General features: G+C 53.4%; 1 protein-coding gene across 2 annotated transcripts in view; it reads left to right on the top strand.

The window, feature by feature from the left end:
• The window catches only part of CALN1 (calneuron 1), a 377,799-nt gene that overhangs the window by 147,043 nt on the left and 215,007 nt on the right, over positions 1 to 15,749 (top strand). For both annotated transcript variants that reach the window (XM_044233874.1, XM_044233873.1), the window contains exon 3: positions 5,929 to 6,072. In XM_044233874.1, the coding sequence (XP_044089809.1) occupies positions 5,929 to 6,072 (144 nt within the window). The remainder of the gene's footprint in view (positions 1 to 5,928; positions 6,073 to 15,749) is intronic.

The raw sequence follows: 15,749 nt of genomic DNA, 5'->3' as shown, positions 1-15,749 counted from the left end.
TGCCTGGAACATTCTGTCCAACACGGGGTGCCCCTGGCTGGGATGGGTTTTCATTGTGAATGTCTGCTCTAATTTGCTTTGTTCTGGTATTGTTGGGGAATTTTCCATCAGCTTAAGCAACCCGGCGTGCCGAAATCAATTCCGCTTTATCTGTGTAGGTATAAAATGTGGGAACAGATAAATTCTGTCCTAGCTCTTCTGTCCTTAGAAATGCCCCTAACTTCCTGACTGCCTGGTGCCACTCAACTTTAGGAGAGAAACGATTATTTTTCATGACCTCGAATACTGAGTCTTTGCCTGATTTCACTGCTTAGCAAGTTACCGAGACGCTTTTCTTTCTGAGATGCTGGCTGGGGAAGGAGTTGGCTTTGCTTTTAAATTCAAGGTGCCATTTGGGTCACGAGGAAACGAGAACGGCCAGGAGCCTGGGGATTCCTGAGTTAGGCAGCCTGATGTCTCGAGTGTTGGGCCTTCAATGTTTTTCAGCCCAGCCTTGTGTCTGCTCCTAGGGCTACCAGTGACTTAGGGCAAGTCTGAGGCCAAGGAACGTCCTGGAGTCCTGCTCAACCCCAGATTCTAGCCTCAGATCAGAGAGGCAGTGATGCTGTCTGAGAGGGATGCTGACTCTTGCCAGCCATGTCCTTTTTTAAAAAAAAAATTATTTATTTTTTGAGAGAGAGAACAAGAGCACGGGGAGGGGCAGGAAGCCTGATACGGGGCTTGATCCAGGGACCCTGGGATCAAGACCTGAGCCGAAGGCTGATGCTTAACCAACCGAGCCACCCAGGCATCCTGCCAGCTCTGTCCTTTTGCAGGTGCCTCTCGACAGCGGTCCTTGCCTGCAAGGACCTGGACCCCGAGAGTGCATCCCTTCTGCCTCCTTGCTCACGCCACGTCCCTGCTGGAAAGCCGTCTCTGTTGCATTGACTGTAATTCTCAAATTATGCTCAGAGGCTGAGATCACCTTTGCCAATCACTTATTTAATCAGGTTCACTGTGGGAATTATAATTGGTAATAATAATATTTCATAAGCCAGGAGCATCCAGGATAATGTCTCCTAATCACCCAGTAAAGGAATAACGTACTCCGAGTGATAGGGGGATCAGGCTACTCGTCAGGCAGGGGGAGATGGAAGACACGAAGTCCAGATGTAGCCGGAGGTGCGCCTTTCTGTGAGGCGGTTCTCCGCAGAGTCTGTCCTTCCAGCTGACGGTTGGGCATCAGCGGCCAGGTCCGGTCATTCACGGCGCGGAGCCAGCAGGTCACGGTGCCTGTGTGGCAGGCAAGGTGGGCGTCTCGGAAGGTTATGACTCCGGGGACCGTTACACGGCTTGTACCACTGCCTGTGACGGGAGGCCTCAGCAAGGCAGGAACAGATGTCCCTTCTCTTCTGGAGACGCCGCATGGTGACCACCCCCGCTAGCCAAGAGTAGCCCCACCATGGCAGCGGCCAGTGTGCCAAGATCTCGGGAGACTGTTGAGATCAGCAAAGAGCAGCCTCGCCCAGACCAAACACTGCGGTGGAGACTGAACGGATTTTGTATCTAGCAGGAGTTGACGTAGGAAAACCCGTTGCTCTTCCTTATCGATCGGAGTTTGCAGATTAGCACCGTGAATTTCAGCTGATTCTTGGAGACCAGAGCCTTGGCCAATGAAGATTGACTCTGGCTGGTGTCTGGTGTCTGGTTGTCATCCGAGGCAAACTTCACTGGGGCGGGGCGGCCTGCCTGACGAGTCTGTTCTGTGTGGTGACCGAGCCTCTGCCGTTGAATTGCCCTATCCCTGGGGAGCGTCATGGAGCCGAAGCCTGGTTTTTAGGGGGCACTGGGTTGGGTTGCTGGTGGTACCGCTGGCGTAGTGAGAAGTGAGTCCCTCGGGCTCTACACCAGGCTGATTTCTAGTCCGGCTTTGCTTGGCTCCAGAACATCGGGGAGGCGAGGCTTAGACCCCGGCAGGAATGCAGACTTCGGTTCTGGGAGATTCCAGACGCAGAGACCAGATTCCTCTGGCCACAGGCCGTGTCTTAGGATGCTTCCTCTCTGGCTCACAAAATGTCACCGTCCTTCTGTACCTGCAAAGGCCTCTTGCTGGTGGGCGAATTTCCGGGCCGCTGTCTGACGGGGACACGAGACGGATGCAGGGACCAAAAGCACAGCCCGCTTCTCTGACGCGGGAGCACCGGCGGCTGTAGCCCAGGGAGGGGGCACATTCCAGTGAAAAGCGCACCGCATCACGAGGGTGTTCCCGAAGCCTGACCTGTGGGCCCCATTCCCTGAGGCTGTGGAGTGTGGCCAGGGCCCCTCCGTGTTGCCGGCAGGCTGCCTGTAGCCATAGGCCAGGGGATCCGGCCTGCTTCCCTCTCTCTGCCGGTTTTATGGGCGTATTTCTCACACCCTGTTCTGCTATTAAAAATAAAAATAACACGAGGCACACATCACATGTCTCCGGCTGCAAGACCCATTTCCTTCTAATAAGCTTCTCGTTTGCCTGGGCTTTCCCTGCCTTGGAAAGATTCAATCTCCAGAGGCCTGCATTATGGATTTCTAGTTTCAACTCCCCCCCAACACCATTATTTTGAAAGAAAGTGAAGTTAGGGAGCTTTTTCTGCCTCTCCGCGTGTGTGGACACACGTACACATACACACACACACACACACACACACACACACACTCTCTCTCTCTCTCTCTCTCTCTCTCTCTCTACCTGGGAGCCAGGAGCAGACGTTCTGGGCAGACAGAGAAGTGCAGCTTTGTCCCACTTACCTGGGGTGGGGGGGGCTGCACAGAAAACAGAGCTCTGAGCTGGTTTGCACTGGGCTGGAGCAGGGCTGGCCTGCTTGCTTCCTGCAGTCCAGTGCTGGGGTGGCCTCTGTCTGACTCCAGCAGCCCCAGGGTGGGGTGACTTGGAGTAGCCGAGCAGTGAGATGGGGAGCACGGGGGCAAACCCACCCAGGCCTTTACACGGAGGGGCCCTGGCCATGCTCCACAGCCTCGGGGAATGGGGCCCACAGGTCAGGCTTCAGGAACACCCTCGTGATGCGGTGTGCTTTTCACTGGAATGCAAGAGCACATGCAAGGGGACCACAGGAAGGAGGCCAGACCCTGTCACCCTGTCAGCAGAAGGGGGTCGCCCTGTTGGAGTGATCGTAACAGCCGGGGAGCCCAGGCCTGAGTCGGAGGGATGGTGAGTGGAGATGCGCCTCGGAAAAGGAGGACAAGGGGCCCGAGCTCAGCGTGCAGCTGGCCGTCCGGGTGGCCCGCTAGGACCCTGGCCTCCTCTTTGACTCCAGGCCGGGCCCCTGTTGTTATCTGAAATTTTCTACCGCTGCTAGCTCTGAAGTAGAGCCGTATTAGAGAGGCCAGAAGGAGATCCAACCTTACCCATTTTCGGATGGGGCAACGGAGGCTCAGGGAGACGCCTGCTCTGATTGCTGGGCGGAGCCAGACGGACCTCCCAGTGGGCTGACGCCCCCCCCCCCCACTGAGACCCCGCTTCTGCACCCCCTGCCGTGGGCCCCTGGGCTCAGGCCAGGTGAGGCCGTGGTCTCTGCCCTGCTGTCCTTGTGTGTTGTGTGCTGTGACCTCACGCTGGGCAGTGGCTCTGAGCTCTTTCCGGGCCACCTGGGACTTGGTAGGAAAACATACGGCTGCCCGAGGGAGTCTTGGGCACGTTTCATTGGTGAGAAAAGCCTAAAAGTGCAGACAGCCCCCTTGAATCAGAATTAGGACCAGACTGAAATTTTTCCTTTATCCTCAACGGAAAAAAAAAAAGGGGGTGTTTGCACAGTAGATTAATAGGGTATGAAGGAGAACACAGGCTTCCTGTTCTTCTCTTAAACACGTTAACAATGTCCGCAGATCCCCAGAAAAGGTCTGGAAGGACCTTAGGGATCCTCACGGCCAACCCAGCTCATTTTACACATGAACAATCCGAGGCCTCGGGGTTTGGCCGCGGCCCTAATGAGCTAATGCGCCTGGCCGGGAGCCTAGGGTTGCGGCTCAGAGGCTGGTCTTCTGCTGGCGGAGCCCACACCGGTTCTCAGAAAGCGGCCCGCGTGCAGTCGGTGTCGATGGTGGGTTTGCTGCTGATGCACCGTCCTTGCTTACCGAGGACGTGACCTGTTCAACAGCTGTCTGCGTCGCCTCCTACGAGGAAGAAGGAAGCGGACGAGGAGAAGCTGCAATGTCTGCACCCACATCGGATCTTCAGGCGGGACGGACTGATGTCATGAGAAAGGAATGACAGGAGCAGAAAGGGAGAGAACACTGGCCCTGGTGGGCAAAGACATTCCTGTAGAACTCACCGTCCCTGACTCAGCCTTGAAGGTCCGACAGAATTTGGGCCCCTAAAGAGGAAGGCGAGGTATTTCAGGGGCAGTCCCGGATGGGATAGTGTGGCCGTCTGAAAATCGGGCCCCAGAGGTATCAGAGGTATCAAATATTTCCTTGGGGGAGAAAAAAAAAGCTTTTGCAGATGTTAGGTTGAGGGAGCTTATCCTGGGTTATCTGGGTCGGTCCTAAGTGCCACCCCAAGTGTCCTCAGAAGTGGAGGGCAGAGGAGGGTCACAGGCAGAGGAGAAGAAGGCGACGTAGCCACAGAGGCAGAGAATGGGGGGACCTGGCCATGCGCCAAGGTGTGCCAGCTGCCACCCAACACTGGAAGAGGCAAGGGACAGATTCTTGCCTTAGGAGAGCACAGCCCTGTCCCCACTGTGCTCATGGTCCTGATTTTGTACGTCTGCTTCCAGATCGTGAGAGAAGGAATTTCTGCTGTTTGAGCCTCAACATTTGTAGGGATTTGTGACAGCAACCCCAGGAAATTCGTGCAAATGGGAAGGGACCAAAGCTTGTTTCCAGGTGTTTACTGGGAGCATCAGAGGCTACTTCGAGAAGCAGAAGGGAAATGGGTGAGGGCCTGGGTCTTGGGCTGGTTTCAGGAGAGCCTGTCCGTTTCCGCGTGGGTCTCTCCTGCCCCGCTGGGCTGTAGGGGAAGACCAGCAGGCTGGTTGGCTCTCTGGGATACTCGCTTTGTGTGCCTCAGGTGTGGACACTGATCCTTGCTGAACACGTGATGAATGTTTGCGGCGGCCATACCTGCCCGCACCAGGCTCACCGATGGAGTTAGAGCAGGCCGGGTCCAGTGCTCCGACACCTGTCACCTTCATACTCTGACCTCGAACTCCCCACGCCATGCCTCGTGTGATGGGTTCGGAAACGCTCTGCCAACCCAGAACCAGCAGGCTGGGGGGGCTCTGGAGGGAGGGGTCCTGGCGGAAGGCAGGACAGCTCAGGTTGGGGTCGGAGGAGGGGCGATCACCTGCCGCGTGGGAATGGCCTTATTGATAGCGGAGTCCTCTGCCAGCCGGAGAAAATGTGATTAAAGAGGCCTTTTGGGCTTTTATGACGCTCTGATCGATCTGAGGTTGTTTATAGCTGTGAAATTGCTGTAAATTAGAGGACGAAGTAAAAGCAGCAAGCTCATAACTCCCGTCCTCCTACGGGGCTGCGGAGGGGACTCTCGTCTTCCTCTCCGGTAAACGAAGCGCCCAGCTTACGAGCAGCCCTGTCCTCACAGCCGAAACCTAACATGCTCACTCCTGCCCAGGAAGGGTCCTCAGTGAGCACGTTCTCCCCCGGGACGGCGTCTAATTGTGCGCCAGCTCTGCTGTTTTAGGGATGCTCAGGGCTGGTTTACTTTGATACTTTCCCCTCCTCCTCCTTCCCTTCCCTTCCCTTCCCTTCCCTTCCCTTCCCTTCCCCCTTCCTTTCCTTTGTCCCTCCTCGGCCGCTCTTCTGTCCGATTAAGGGTCTCTGCCCTGCTCGTGTCTGTAAGGAAGCGTTGGACGCGTCGGTAGAGGACCGCCAGTGACTTCAGGGCAGTGGGCCAAGCCGTGTGACCGTCTGACTTTCTTTGCTTTCTCTTTGCAGAGATCCGAGAGGCCTTTCGGGTTCTGGACCGCGACGGGAATGGCTTCATCTCCAAGCAGGAGCTGGGCATGGCCATGCGCTCGCTGGGGTACATGCCGAGCGAGGTGGAGCTGGCCATCATCATGCAGCGCCTGGACATGGATGGTGAGCGCTGGGGCGCGGGAGCGCGGCGTCCCCCAGACGAGCCCCGGCTCCTCAGCGGGGCCTTGGCATTAAAGGGCCTTGCCCTTGCCGTCAGCAGGCTTGGGTTCGTGTCTTGGTTTACAGTGGAGGCAGCCTGGTTGGTGAAGGCCACCAGGGATCCTTCTGGCTCCCCGCCCCCTCTCGCACGCAGCTTCCTGGGGATGGAACGCGTGCCGCGACGCTCCCCCGTTCACTCGGGGTGACTCCGTGGCTTTTAGCTCTTCACTCGATCTGGGAAGCCAACGCCCTAATCAATGACGGAACAGTGTCACCTCCCCAAAAAGAAACTGCCTCTTAGCTGCCGCCTCTCATCCCTGTCTCCCCCAAGCCCTAGGCGACTACTCATCTACTCTCTGTGTCCGCTCTGGACATTTCCCAGAAACGGAATCCTACGGCGGGAGTCCTTTGTGACGGGCTGCTTGGACTTAACATAATGTTCGCGAGTTTATCCGTCTTATAGCATGTATTTATTTGCACGTCGTTTTTTTAGGGCCAAATCATATGCCATTGTGTGCGTATAAAAACAGCTTCTTTTCTCTCTGTTTTACTTGCTGGGTTTCTATATACAACCTCACTGGGGAAAAGGGTTTCACTGTATTTTAAAAGTTCTAAAAAGGAACCCAGGACATCTTTAAGGTTCTTCCCTGTTGCAAAACACCAAGGCTGTCCCAAACCAGTTGTGACCTTCCTGACATTTAGATTTGGCCTTGGCAGAAGGTCCAAGAAAAAGCTTTCTTACTTTGTTGTTTTTTGTTTTTCTAACACACTCTCTCCCGCTCTGAAAAGCAGCTTGATCCCAGGCCTACGGGGTCCAGAGCACGAACTGTACGAGGAAAAAGCAGGACGCAGAGTTATGGGGTCAGGGAGTCTCTTGGACGGAAAGACCGTGGTTGGGAGATGTTTGCTTGGCCGGGGGCTGCCTGGAGGAGCCGGCTCTCTGGTGTTGTCTTGCCGGAGCTGCTGGAAGGGTGCTAATCAGGGTGACCACATGGTGCATGCTGTCCCGTGCTGGCCTCCAAGTGCAGCTGTGGACGTTTATTTTCTGGTCCGGGAAAGGGGTGTTTCGTCAGGGGTGTTCAGCGACGCGAGCCGTCGCAGCCTGTCCTGACAGCTCGAGTGACTGGGACTCACCGTGTCTCTGCAGGCCTGACGTGACCTTGCTCCACGCTTAGCGGCTTGCTTTAGATCCAGAAAGCTGCAGCGGAGCACACATCAGAGAGCAAATCTGTTCTCCGCTGACCCCCGTCATCATTTTGGAGACACATTTCCAGAAAAAGTTTCCTCCTTAAAGTAATAGAAGTCGTAATCTAAACTTCCGTTTACGGAACGAGGACTCTGTGCTCTTGATTCTCTGCCCACAACTCGTATAAGGAAACCTCGTCGAATGGAGTTAGCAACTTTTAATAGAAAGGGGCCCGCCCAGCTACGGCTGTGACTCCTCTGAAATTGAAGGGTCTCCCTCCAAGTCCATGGTGTGTCTCTGTGGATTCCCTCCGTGGGTCTCAGCTCACAGGGAGTTTTTACATGTTGCAAATCCTCCCAGAGTCCATGAGGTCTCGGAGGCCCAGGGACATCTCGTGTGTCCCTGATGTGCACGGGACCCATCAGGACCTGAGCAGAGCTCAAGGGGGGGGCGGTTTGTTCAAGAGCTTCCAAAGTTCTGCCCGTTGATTTACAACTCACCATCCTCACTATCCAAGCCAAAAGCAGAATGTACCAGACCTTAAAAGGACTCAGAAATTCTCTTGTAGGGGACTTCTACTCATTTCCTTAACAAAAGCTCAGCTTAAAAAAAAAAAAAAAAAGTGAGGTCATCACCAGCTTCACGGTGACGGTGACGCCATCAGATAAAAACACATTTCTTTTGAAATGTAGCTTCTGGGGTTTTTTTGGTCACAGTTGCCTATAAAAGATTGATTGATTATAATTTTTTTTAATGTGTCATTGAGTCCTACTAAAGGTTTAATAGGGAGCACATGAATACAGAGCTGCGACGTGCGTCGAAGAATTGCGCTGCTGGTTTGTGGATCGCCCGAGCGCGGCAGGGGCTCAGGGGCAGATGCCCATCCTGAGGCTGAAATGTGTGTCTTTAAGAGTCCCGTGACTGGAGCTGCTAAGTGGGGCTTCTGGGATGCTGCGCGGATGTGGACGGGCCGTGTCTCCGTGTCTTTTGCTTAATGGGCTTTTTGAGCTTCTGTTAAAAAAAAGACAGGTCCTAATTATATCCTTCCTTTCTAGCTTCTGTAACCGGGGGTTCTCCGCACACATCCAGCCGTACTGAAGGAAGCCGTTCTTTGGCGTGAAACGTGTGGAATGGCGGAAATGTTGGTGGGGATACTGCCAAGAAATGGAGTGTTTGGTCTGGAGCTTGGATTCTTAGCTGTGGGCTGATGGAGCCTCCAAGTCCCCAGAGCCTGGTGTCTGGAGGGTGGGGGCAGGGGGGCAGGGCCTCCACTTCCCCAGCTGTCTGTGATTAGGAGCAGGTCTGGCCCACACACCGACCTGCTCTTTCTGGCGTCCCCGCCAGTTTGCCCGACGGTGAGGTCATCTGGAAGAGCCCAGGCGTGTCTGTGCACACGAAGCTGACACACGAGGCTTTCATTAGGTGGTTCCTTGGGCGTGGGAGGCCTTGCCGGCTGGGTGTGTAATAGTAGCCCCTCGGATGAGGGAGCGTGGCGGGATTTCTGGGACACGGAGCCTGCAGGAGCCGGACAGTGCCAGTCTGTTTTCCAGAGGACACGAGGGAAGGCAGGCTGTGGGGTCTGGGTCGCTCTGTTGGCTGCTGGCCAGTTTGGCCTAAGTGCTGGAACTGTGCATGTGTGTGTGAGAGTGTGTGTGTATGCGTGCGTGTGTGTGCGTGTGTGCGCGTGTGGACTCACGCATGTCCGCCGTATGGGCAAATCTGCTCACAGTTCAGTAAACAGAAAACCAGAGTTTGTGCCCAGCGCCCACTGCTTCCTCTTTGGCCTTTGACGGGCAACGTTCTTTCTTGTAACTTGAACTCGGCTGCACACCCGCCCCCCGTCCTCGTGCTTCTTCTCCCCTTTCCAGCCTCTGCAGCTGAGGTGACTTTGGTCCTAGCACCAGGCGGGAGCTGGAATGCCCCTTTCCTGGTACCTTTGCCGGGATCTCCCATCCAGCCTGGAACCTGGAAGCCGGCAGCCCTCTCTGTCAGGCTCACGGGGCATCGACTTCGCTCCGATGCATCTCGGTCCTAGTTTTGTGCCGTCCTTGGCGGGATGGTAAGACAGTCATGGTACAGCTGTCGCAGAGGCTGACCTCTGCCAGAGAAGCAGTGAGAAAGGCAGCTTGCAAGGGACTGTGGGCTCTGCCGCGTCCCCTCTGCTCTGTGTTTCCCTCAGCAGCCCTGGGGCCCCTCGAGCTGCCTCCTTCCCCCGGGGAATATGGCCTTGGGGTCTCCAAGACCCAACGGCTCTTTGTGACGGCTCTCCAGCTTTAAAGAGTGCCCCCGACCACCCCACCGTGGCCCTCTGGGATGAATCTTGCCAGCTTTGCACATAGTTTCCTGAAACGGTCAACCCAGGAGACGTTCTCAGCAGCTCCTGGCCTCTGCGAGGGCCCCACGGCTGTCTGCCCGCACCAGCTCCCCTCGGGGCTCCTGCGCTTACCCAGCACAAGTCCCGCTTTGGAACAAAGGCAGACCCTGCCCTCTTCCTCCTCGAGTTCCTTTCTGCCCCTCCAGGGTGCAGAGTCTCGTGGAGCTCCGGCAGATGTGGGGTTTTGGGATGACTTCCTGTCTCGGGACGGGTTTGCGGCTTGATTTCAGGCCCATCTCTGTCCCGACAGTGAACTGGACTCCGTTTAGTTCAGTTTTAAAAGGATTTATCTGGCAGCCACTGTGTGTGAACTCGCTTATTTCTGTGGTTAGCAAGATTCACTTCTAGGTGGTTATTTTATTTTATTATTTTTAAGATTTTATTTATGTATTTGACAGAGAGATCACAAGTAGGCAGAGAGGCAGGCAGAGAGAGAGGGGGAAGCAGGCTCCCTGCTGAGCAGAGAGCCCGATGCGGGACTCGATCCCAGGACCCTGAGATCATGACCTGAGCCGAAGGCAGAGGCTTAACCCACTGAGCCACCCAGGCGTGACAAGCTGCTGAACCGCCAAGGACAAACGGGGACCAGAGTCACAGGGGACGGTTACAATGTCCCTGTGGGCAGCCACCTTCCTGTGCCTTACAGGCGTGTTCTTTGCTGACTCGTCATGATTGGGACCTCCCTGTTGTCACTCGTGACCTCCCAGAAGACGGAAAGGACCAGCTTAACTCAGAGGAGCGCTTGTGTCACCCATGTCCGCGCCCTCCCCGGGAGGCTCTGGGACTGTGTCCGTCTGTTCAGCGCGCGGGACGGCCGCCTTCTTTCCCGTGTGTGGGGCGACGCTCGCCCAGGGGCCGCGGGCGTGAGGTGGCAGCGGTTGGAGCTTTCTAGCCAAAAGCAGAGAGTTCCACAGCTGGGGCACTTCGAACCACACCTGGGGGTGTGTTTAAAACAAACAACACAGGTCCCACAGGGTGGGACCCAGAAGCTGGGACCCAGTGTGACACTCTGACCAAGCTGTGGACAGCAGTGTGTCCAGGGACGTGACCGGGGGAGCTTTGGCGGAAAGAAAAATCCAGAGCTTGTGAGAAATCGTGAAGCCTGTAGATATGTGTGTGAACAAGAAGGTCTGGGTGTGAGGTTAGTGCCTCGAAGGCAGAAAAGGAGCTTTTTCGTTTGGGAGTTTGTTGAAGGAAGAGGACCATCTCTGGTCAGTCCGCCCTGCCCGACAGCCAGGAAGCTGTCCCAGACAGAGCTCCCACCCACAGGGACTCCGACCTTCCCCCTCCTCCGGCTCTGGGGCCTGCGGAATAGGCATTGCCTCGGAGTTTGCTTAAAATGCGGGATCCAGGTCCAACCCGGGTCTGCCCCTGCGGATTCTGAGCCCGCATTTTTTTTTTTTTTTTAGGATTTTATTTGTCAGAGAGAGAGAGATGGAGCAAGCACAAGCAGGGGAGCGGCAGGCAGAGGGAGAAGCAGGCTCCCCCGTGTGCAGGGAGCCTGATACCGGACTCCACCCCAGGATTCTGGGATCATGACCTGAGCCAGTTCTGAGCCTGCATTTTAACAAAAGCCCCAGCGGGTCCACAGACACAGGGAAGCTTGAGGGGTGCTAGTCTAGGGCACACTTTGGGGAGGAGGAAGCCAACCCCACCATGTTTCCTTGCTGGAGGGTCCCTTTGTGGAGTGCCGCCCCTCCCCAGTGTCCGGCCAGGAACTCTGAGTACGGGGATTGACGTTCACAATGCAGAGGTCTAGCCAGAGGCCGGTTCCAGAGACGTACCCAAATATTTGCATTTGTGAATAGGCATAAATAGTATCACACCATTACAGGTTTCAGTCTGAGTGAGTGAGTGATTGCTGGACGTGCTTTGATCTTGCGGTGCTAACGTCTTCACGGGGTGATCGTAATGATGACCCACATCCGTGCCACACTCAGTGTTAGCAAACCCCAGTGACAGCAGAAGGGCAGCAGAGCTCGCTAATGCACGCAGAATCTCCCCCGTGGGCCCCCCTCTGCTCCCGGCACTTTGTCTACTGACTGACTTGTCCCCATGTCAGCCCTGAGGCCTGAGCAGTCTCACGCTCCTTTTGTAGGGGACAAAAATGAACAACGGAGGTTTCACGTTCCTTTCCCAGTTCACGCTGCTAGGGCGACCCTAGGAACCTAATATTGTAACCATATCTCTTGTTTTAGTTTTATTTGTTAAAGATTTTGTTTGTTTATGTGACAGAGAGAGATCACAAGTAGGCAGAGAAACACGCAGAGGGAGAGGGGAGGCAGGCTCCCTGCTAAGCAGAGAGCCCGACTCGGGGCTCAATTCCGGGACCCTGAGATCATGACCTGAGCCGAAGGCAGAGGCTTAACCCACTGAGCCACCCAGGCGCCCCCCCCCCAACCACTTATCTAGTAGATACATTCTTCTTCTGTGATTTTAGCAGGTACAGGTCACTTGGGGTGACAACGGGACATTGGAGCAGTGACGGAACAGGGCACGCACAAACACGCACATACTCCGGATAAAATACCCGAGTATTCTAAACCTGTACGTGATATTTTGGTTGCCGGTTCCTGTTCCGAATCGTCTCCTGCTGTCACCTTCGGCTGGATGACAAACACCGCGACTCCTTAGGTCACACTTGTAGAGGTCAGGCCTGACCTAGAACAGAGTCTGTGAATTAAAGATGGTGCCTTTCCTGCTGCTTTAAGGAGGGGAATCCTTTTCAGGCCCTCTTGGGATATACAGTGGTGATGGATGTTCATGGAAAAGCCCACCGCAATGTTCCCGTCTCCTTCATAAATTCCTTCTCCTTCTTTGACTCAGGACAAGTCAACCATCTTGGCCTCACCAACAGCTGGCCATGGTGGACCCAGGTTTCAGCTAAGACCGAACCGTTTGCACCACTTCTAGCTACTCAAGCCAGCGTTTATAATAAAAGCAGTTGCTGGTATGAGTCCCCATTTCAGTAAAAGCCACCCCAGCCATTTTATATTCTTTCTCCCTGGAATCCGCAGGCTGCACCTGTCCCCTGGGGTTACGCTGTCACCTCTCTGTGCTCCCACAGCAGACTTGAAACTCCTGGGATGTGCTGATCGGACCGTACGCATGGGTGTGTAAAGGCAGGAAAACGTGGCGGGAGTAGGTCCTGAGAAGAAGCAGCCCCTTTCAAGAAAGCCGCCTCAGCTTTCTCTTCCAGGTCATCAAGCGGGTCGTGGCTGAGCTCAGGGAGATGTCAGAGAGGATGTGGGGGAGACTCGAACATTCTGTGTTCTGAATCCACCCGGAGGTCGCCCTTCCAAGGCGTAGGCCCCACTCCTTTCCAATCAGTGTGCTGAATTTCACATCAGAAACCTGGGAAGTCTGTGACCTTGACTTAGGACTCTGCAGACCCCACAGTTAAACTTGGGGTCTTCCCTGCAGTTGTAGAAAGTGAGTGATAATTTGGGGCCAACCTGACAACACCCTTGTCCTTGGACTGTGCCCAGAATGGAGAGCGTCTCTTACTGATTCTCTATTTATTTGTCTTGTCTTTTCCTTCCTTTTCTTTCATTTTTTTTCTTCCCTTTTCTATTTCCTTCTTTCTTTTTAAAAGAAAAAAAAATTTTTTTAATTTATTTTTGACAGAGAGAAAGAACAAGCAGGAGTTGGGGGAAAGGGGAGAGGGAGATGGAGATTCTCCGCTGAGCAGGGAGCCCAAAACTGGGCTCGATCCCAGGACCCTGGGATCATGATCTGAGCCGAAAGTAGATGTCTAACCCACTGAGCCACCCAGGTGCCCCTTGTTTTTTCTTTCAAGGGCACTCGGAAGCAGCTCTTGACCTTCCAGTCCTTGTAGTCATCGTTGCCACTGTAAAGGTCAAACATGAGAGCTACATGGGTCTTCAAAAACCTTGCTTTCGATAATTATTTTATCCAGAAGAAAGCACAGGAGACAGTCAATTACGATGCGAGGCATGCCACGGATACTAGCATCCGAATTCTCACTGGCCGGAAGGTCAGCGCTTCTGTTCTCCAAGAACAGAGATAAGCAAACCGCTTAGGATCGTTGTTTGCTCCTGGTACCCCACACTGTGTCATGGAGACAGAAGCCATGTTTCCGAGAAACAAGAGTATCCCGTGGCACACGAGAGCCTGCCTGCAGCCCTTCACACACAAACAACATTTCTCTCGGGCAAGGGTTACTGAAAGGGATACGTGGACAGCCGGTCTCAGAACACCCTGACCGGTACTGAGTGTTACTCAACAAGGCCTTACTAATAGGATTGATTACTAATAGGATTGGTTCCTTTCCCTCTTCTGGTTTTATCTCCTTAGTGACAGGACATATTTTCCAAAGGTTGATTGTGTTTTTCCTTTGGTGGATTCCCTCATTTTGGGGGGTGTTTCGGGAAGGGAGAGGCTACTTCATGCTGCTGTAATAAATAATTCCCCCAAATACCGATGGCTTCATGTCACAACATAAAAGTTGTCACTCCTGGGGTATGACATGTCCCCTGTGGGTTGGCTGGGTGTGTCCTCTTTGTCCTCACTCAGGAGTCCTGGCCGAGCGAGGCTTCTGTCTGCTTCTATGAGAGCTGTCGCCAGGGAAAGAGACCAAGTGGACCACACAGTGATCCCTGAAGTTCTGGGTCCCTTCTGGTCATTTTCTCATTAGCTAAAGCGTGTCGCATGGCTGTGCCTGATAGCAAGCAGTTTGGGGACGTAGAGCCCAACTACATGCCCAGAAGGGTATGAACTGGAAATATTTTGCTGAATGGCACTCCCGGTGACCTAAGGACTTGGGTTTTTTTCTTTCTCTTTTCTTTTTTATCAGAATGTTACATTTATTGTGAAATTTTTATCTGGGGGGGGGGAGCTTTTAGAGATTCTATAAATAGGGGCAGAAACAATAGTCATGGAGATATTTACACGTTCCTTCCAGAATGATCAAGTAGATAAAACCAAGTAACAGCTTGAACGACACTGAATGTAGGTGAATACAAGCAGTTTGGTGCGCCTGTGTCATTCCAGCTTTGTGCTCTAAAAAAGAGAATATCCTTCTTTCTTGAGCCATTCTTGAACCTTAGCAAAGCTTGGCTACGTGTTAGATCGAAGACAACCTAACTAAATTCCAAAGGACAGACATTATAGGCACATCCTTTGGCTACCATCCAATAAATCAGAAATCAGGAAAAGTTTGCACAAGAATGCCACCCGCTTGGCATCTAAAAATGAAAACCAAAACACTTTCAGTTTAATGAATAATTCCAAGAGTGGACTCTTGGGAAAAAAATGCAGTAAGTTGACAAATACGGCATGTTTAATGGAGAATTAAATAGAGCTGTCACTAAAATAAACAGGAAGTGAAAAAATATGGGAGATTTAGAACAGAATACTTGAGGGGCATTGGAGTGGCTCGTGGGTTAAGCATCTGCCTTCAGCTCAGGTCATGATCCCAGGGTCCTGGGATCGAGCCCCGCATCGGGCTCCCTGCTCAGCGGAGAGCCTGCTTCTCCCTCTCCCTCTGCCTGCCACTCCCCCTGTTTGTTCTATCTCTGTCTCTGTCCAATAAATAAGTAAAATATTAAAAAAATATATTTGATAGAGTTTTGTAAAAATACATTTGAACATCTACATGACATGGAGGTTTTCTGGGGAAATATACATTAGGGAAATGGATTCAAACCCAAGTAAGTAGTCTAAATCGGGAGTCCCATACTTGTAGACTTCCCAGCCAAGGACAGCATACAGCCCTGTCTTATTGGGCTCACACATCATTTTCTAAAACAGAAAAATCTCCTATGAAAAATACGCACCTCTCTCTCCTCTTAAAATCTTGGAGCCTCAACAAGACTAGACCTGAACACCTTCACTACAGTATTGGGGTGACGGGAGTAGCTGTCTCCTCCAGGCAGGCAGATGCCACAGTCTCCACCGTTCCTTACTGTCTTACACACGCCTGCCGCCTTGTGATGGACTAGCTTGGTCCCCGTGGACTTTGCAGGCTGGCACTTGGCCTGAATTTCAGACCAGGGAGTGATGAGATTTTCCACTGCTATGGTGATTCATTCTTCCTTTCCTTCAGTTTTTTTTTTTCTT

Source organism: Neovison vison, chromosome 14 (assembly GCF_020171115.1).
Source record: "Neovison vison isolate M4711 chromosome 14, ASM_NN_V1, whole genome shotgun sequence".
Taxonomy (NCBI): domain Eukaryota; kingdom Metazoa; phylum Chordata; class Mammalia; order Carnivora; family Mustelidae; genus Neogale; species Neogale vison.
The sequence above is the reverse complement of the archived record's forward strand: the minus strand, read 5'-3'. Positions and strand labels throughout refer to the sequence as shown.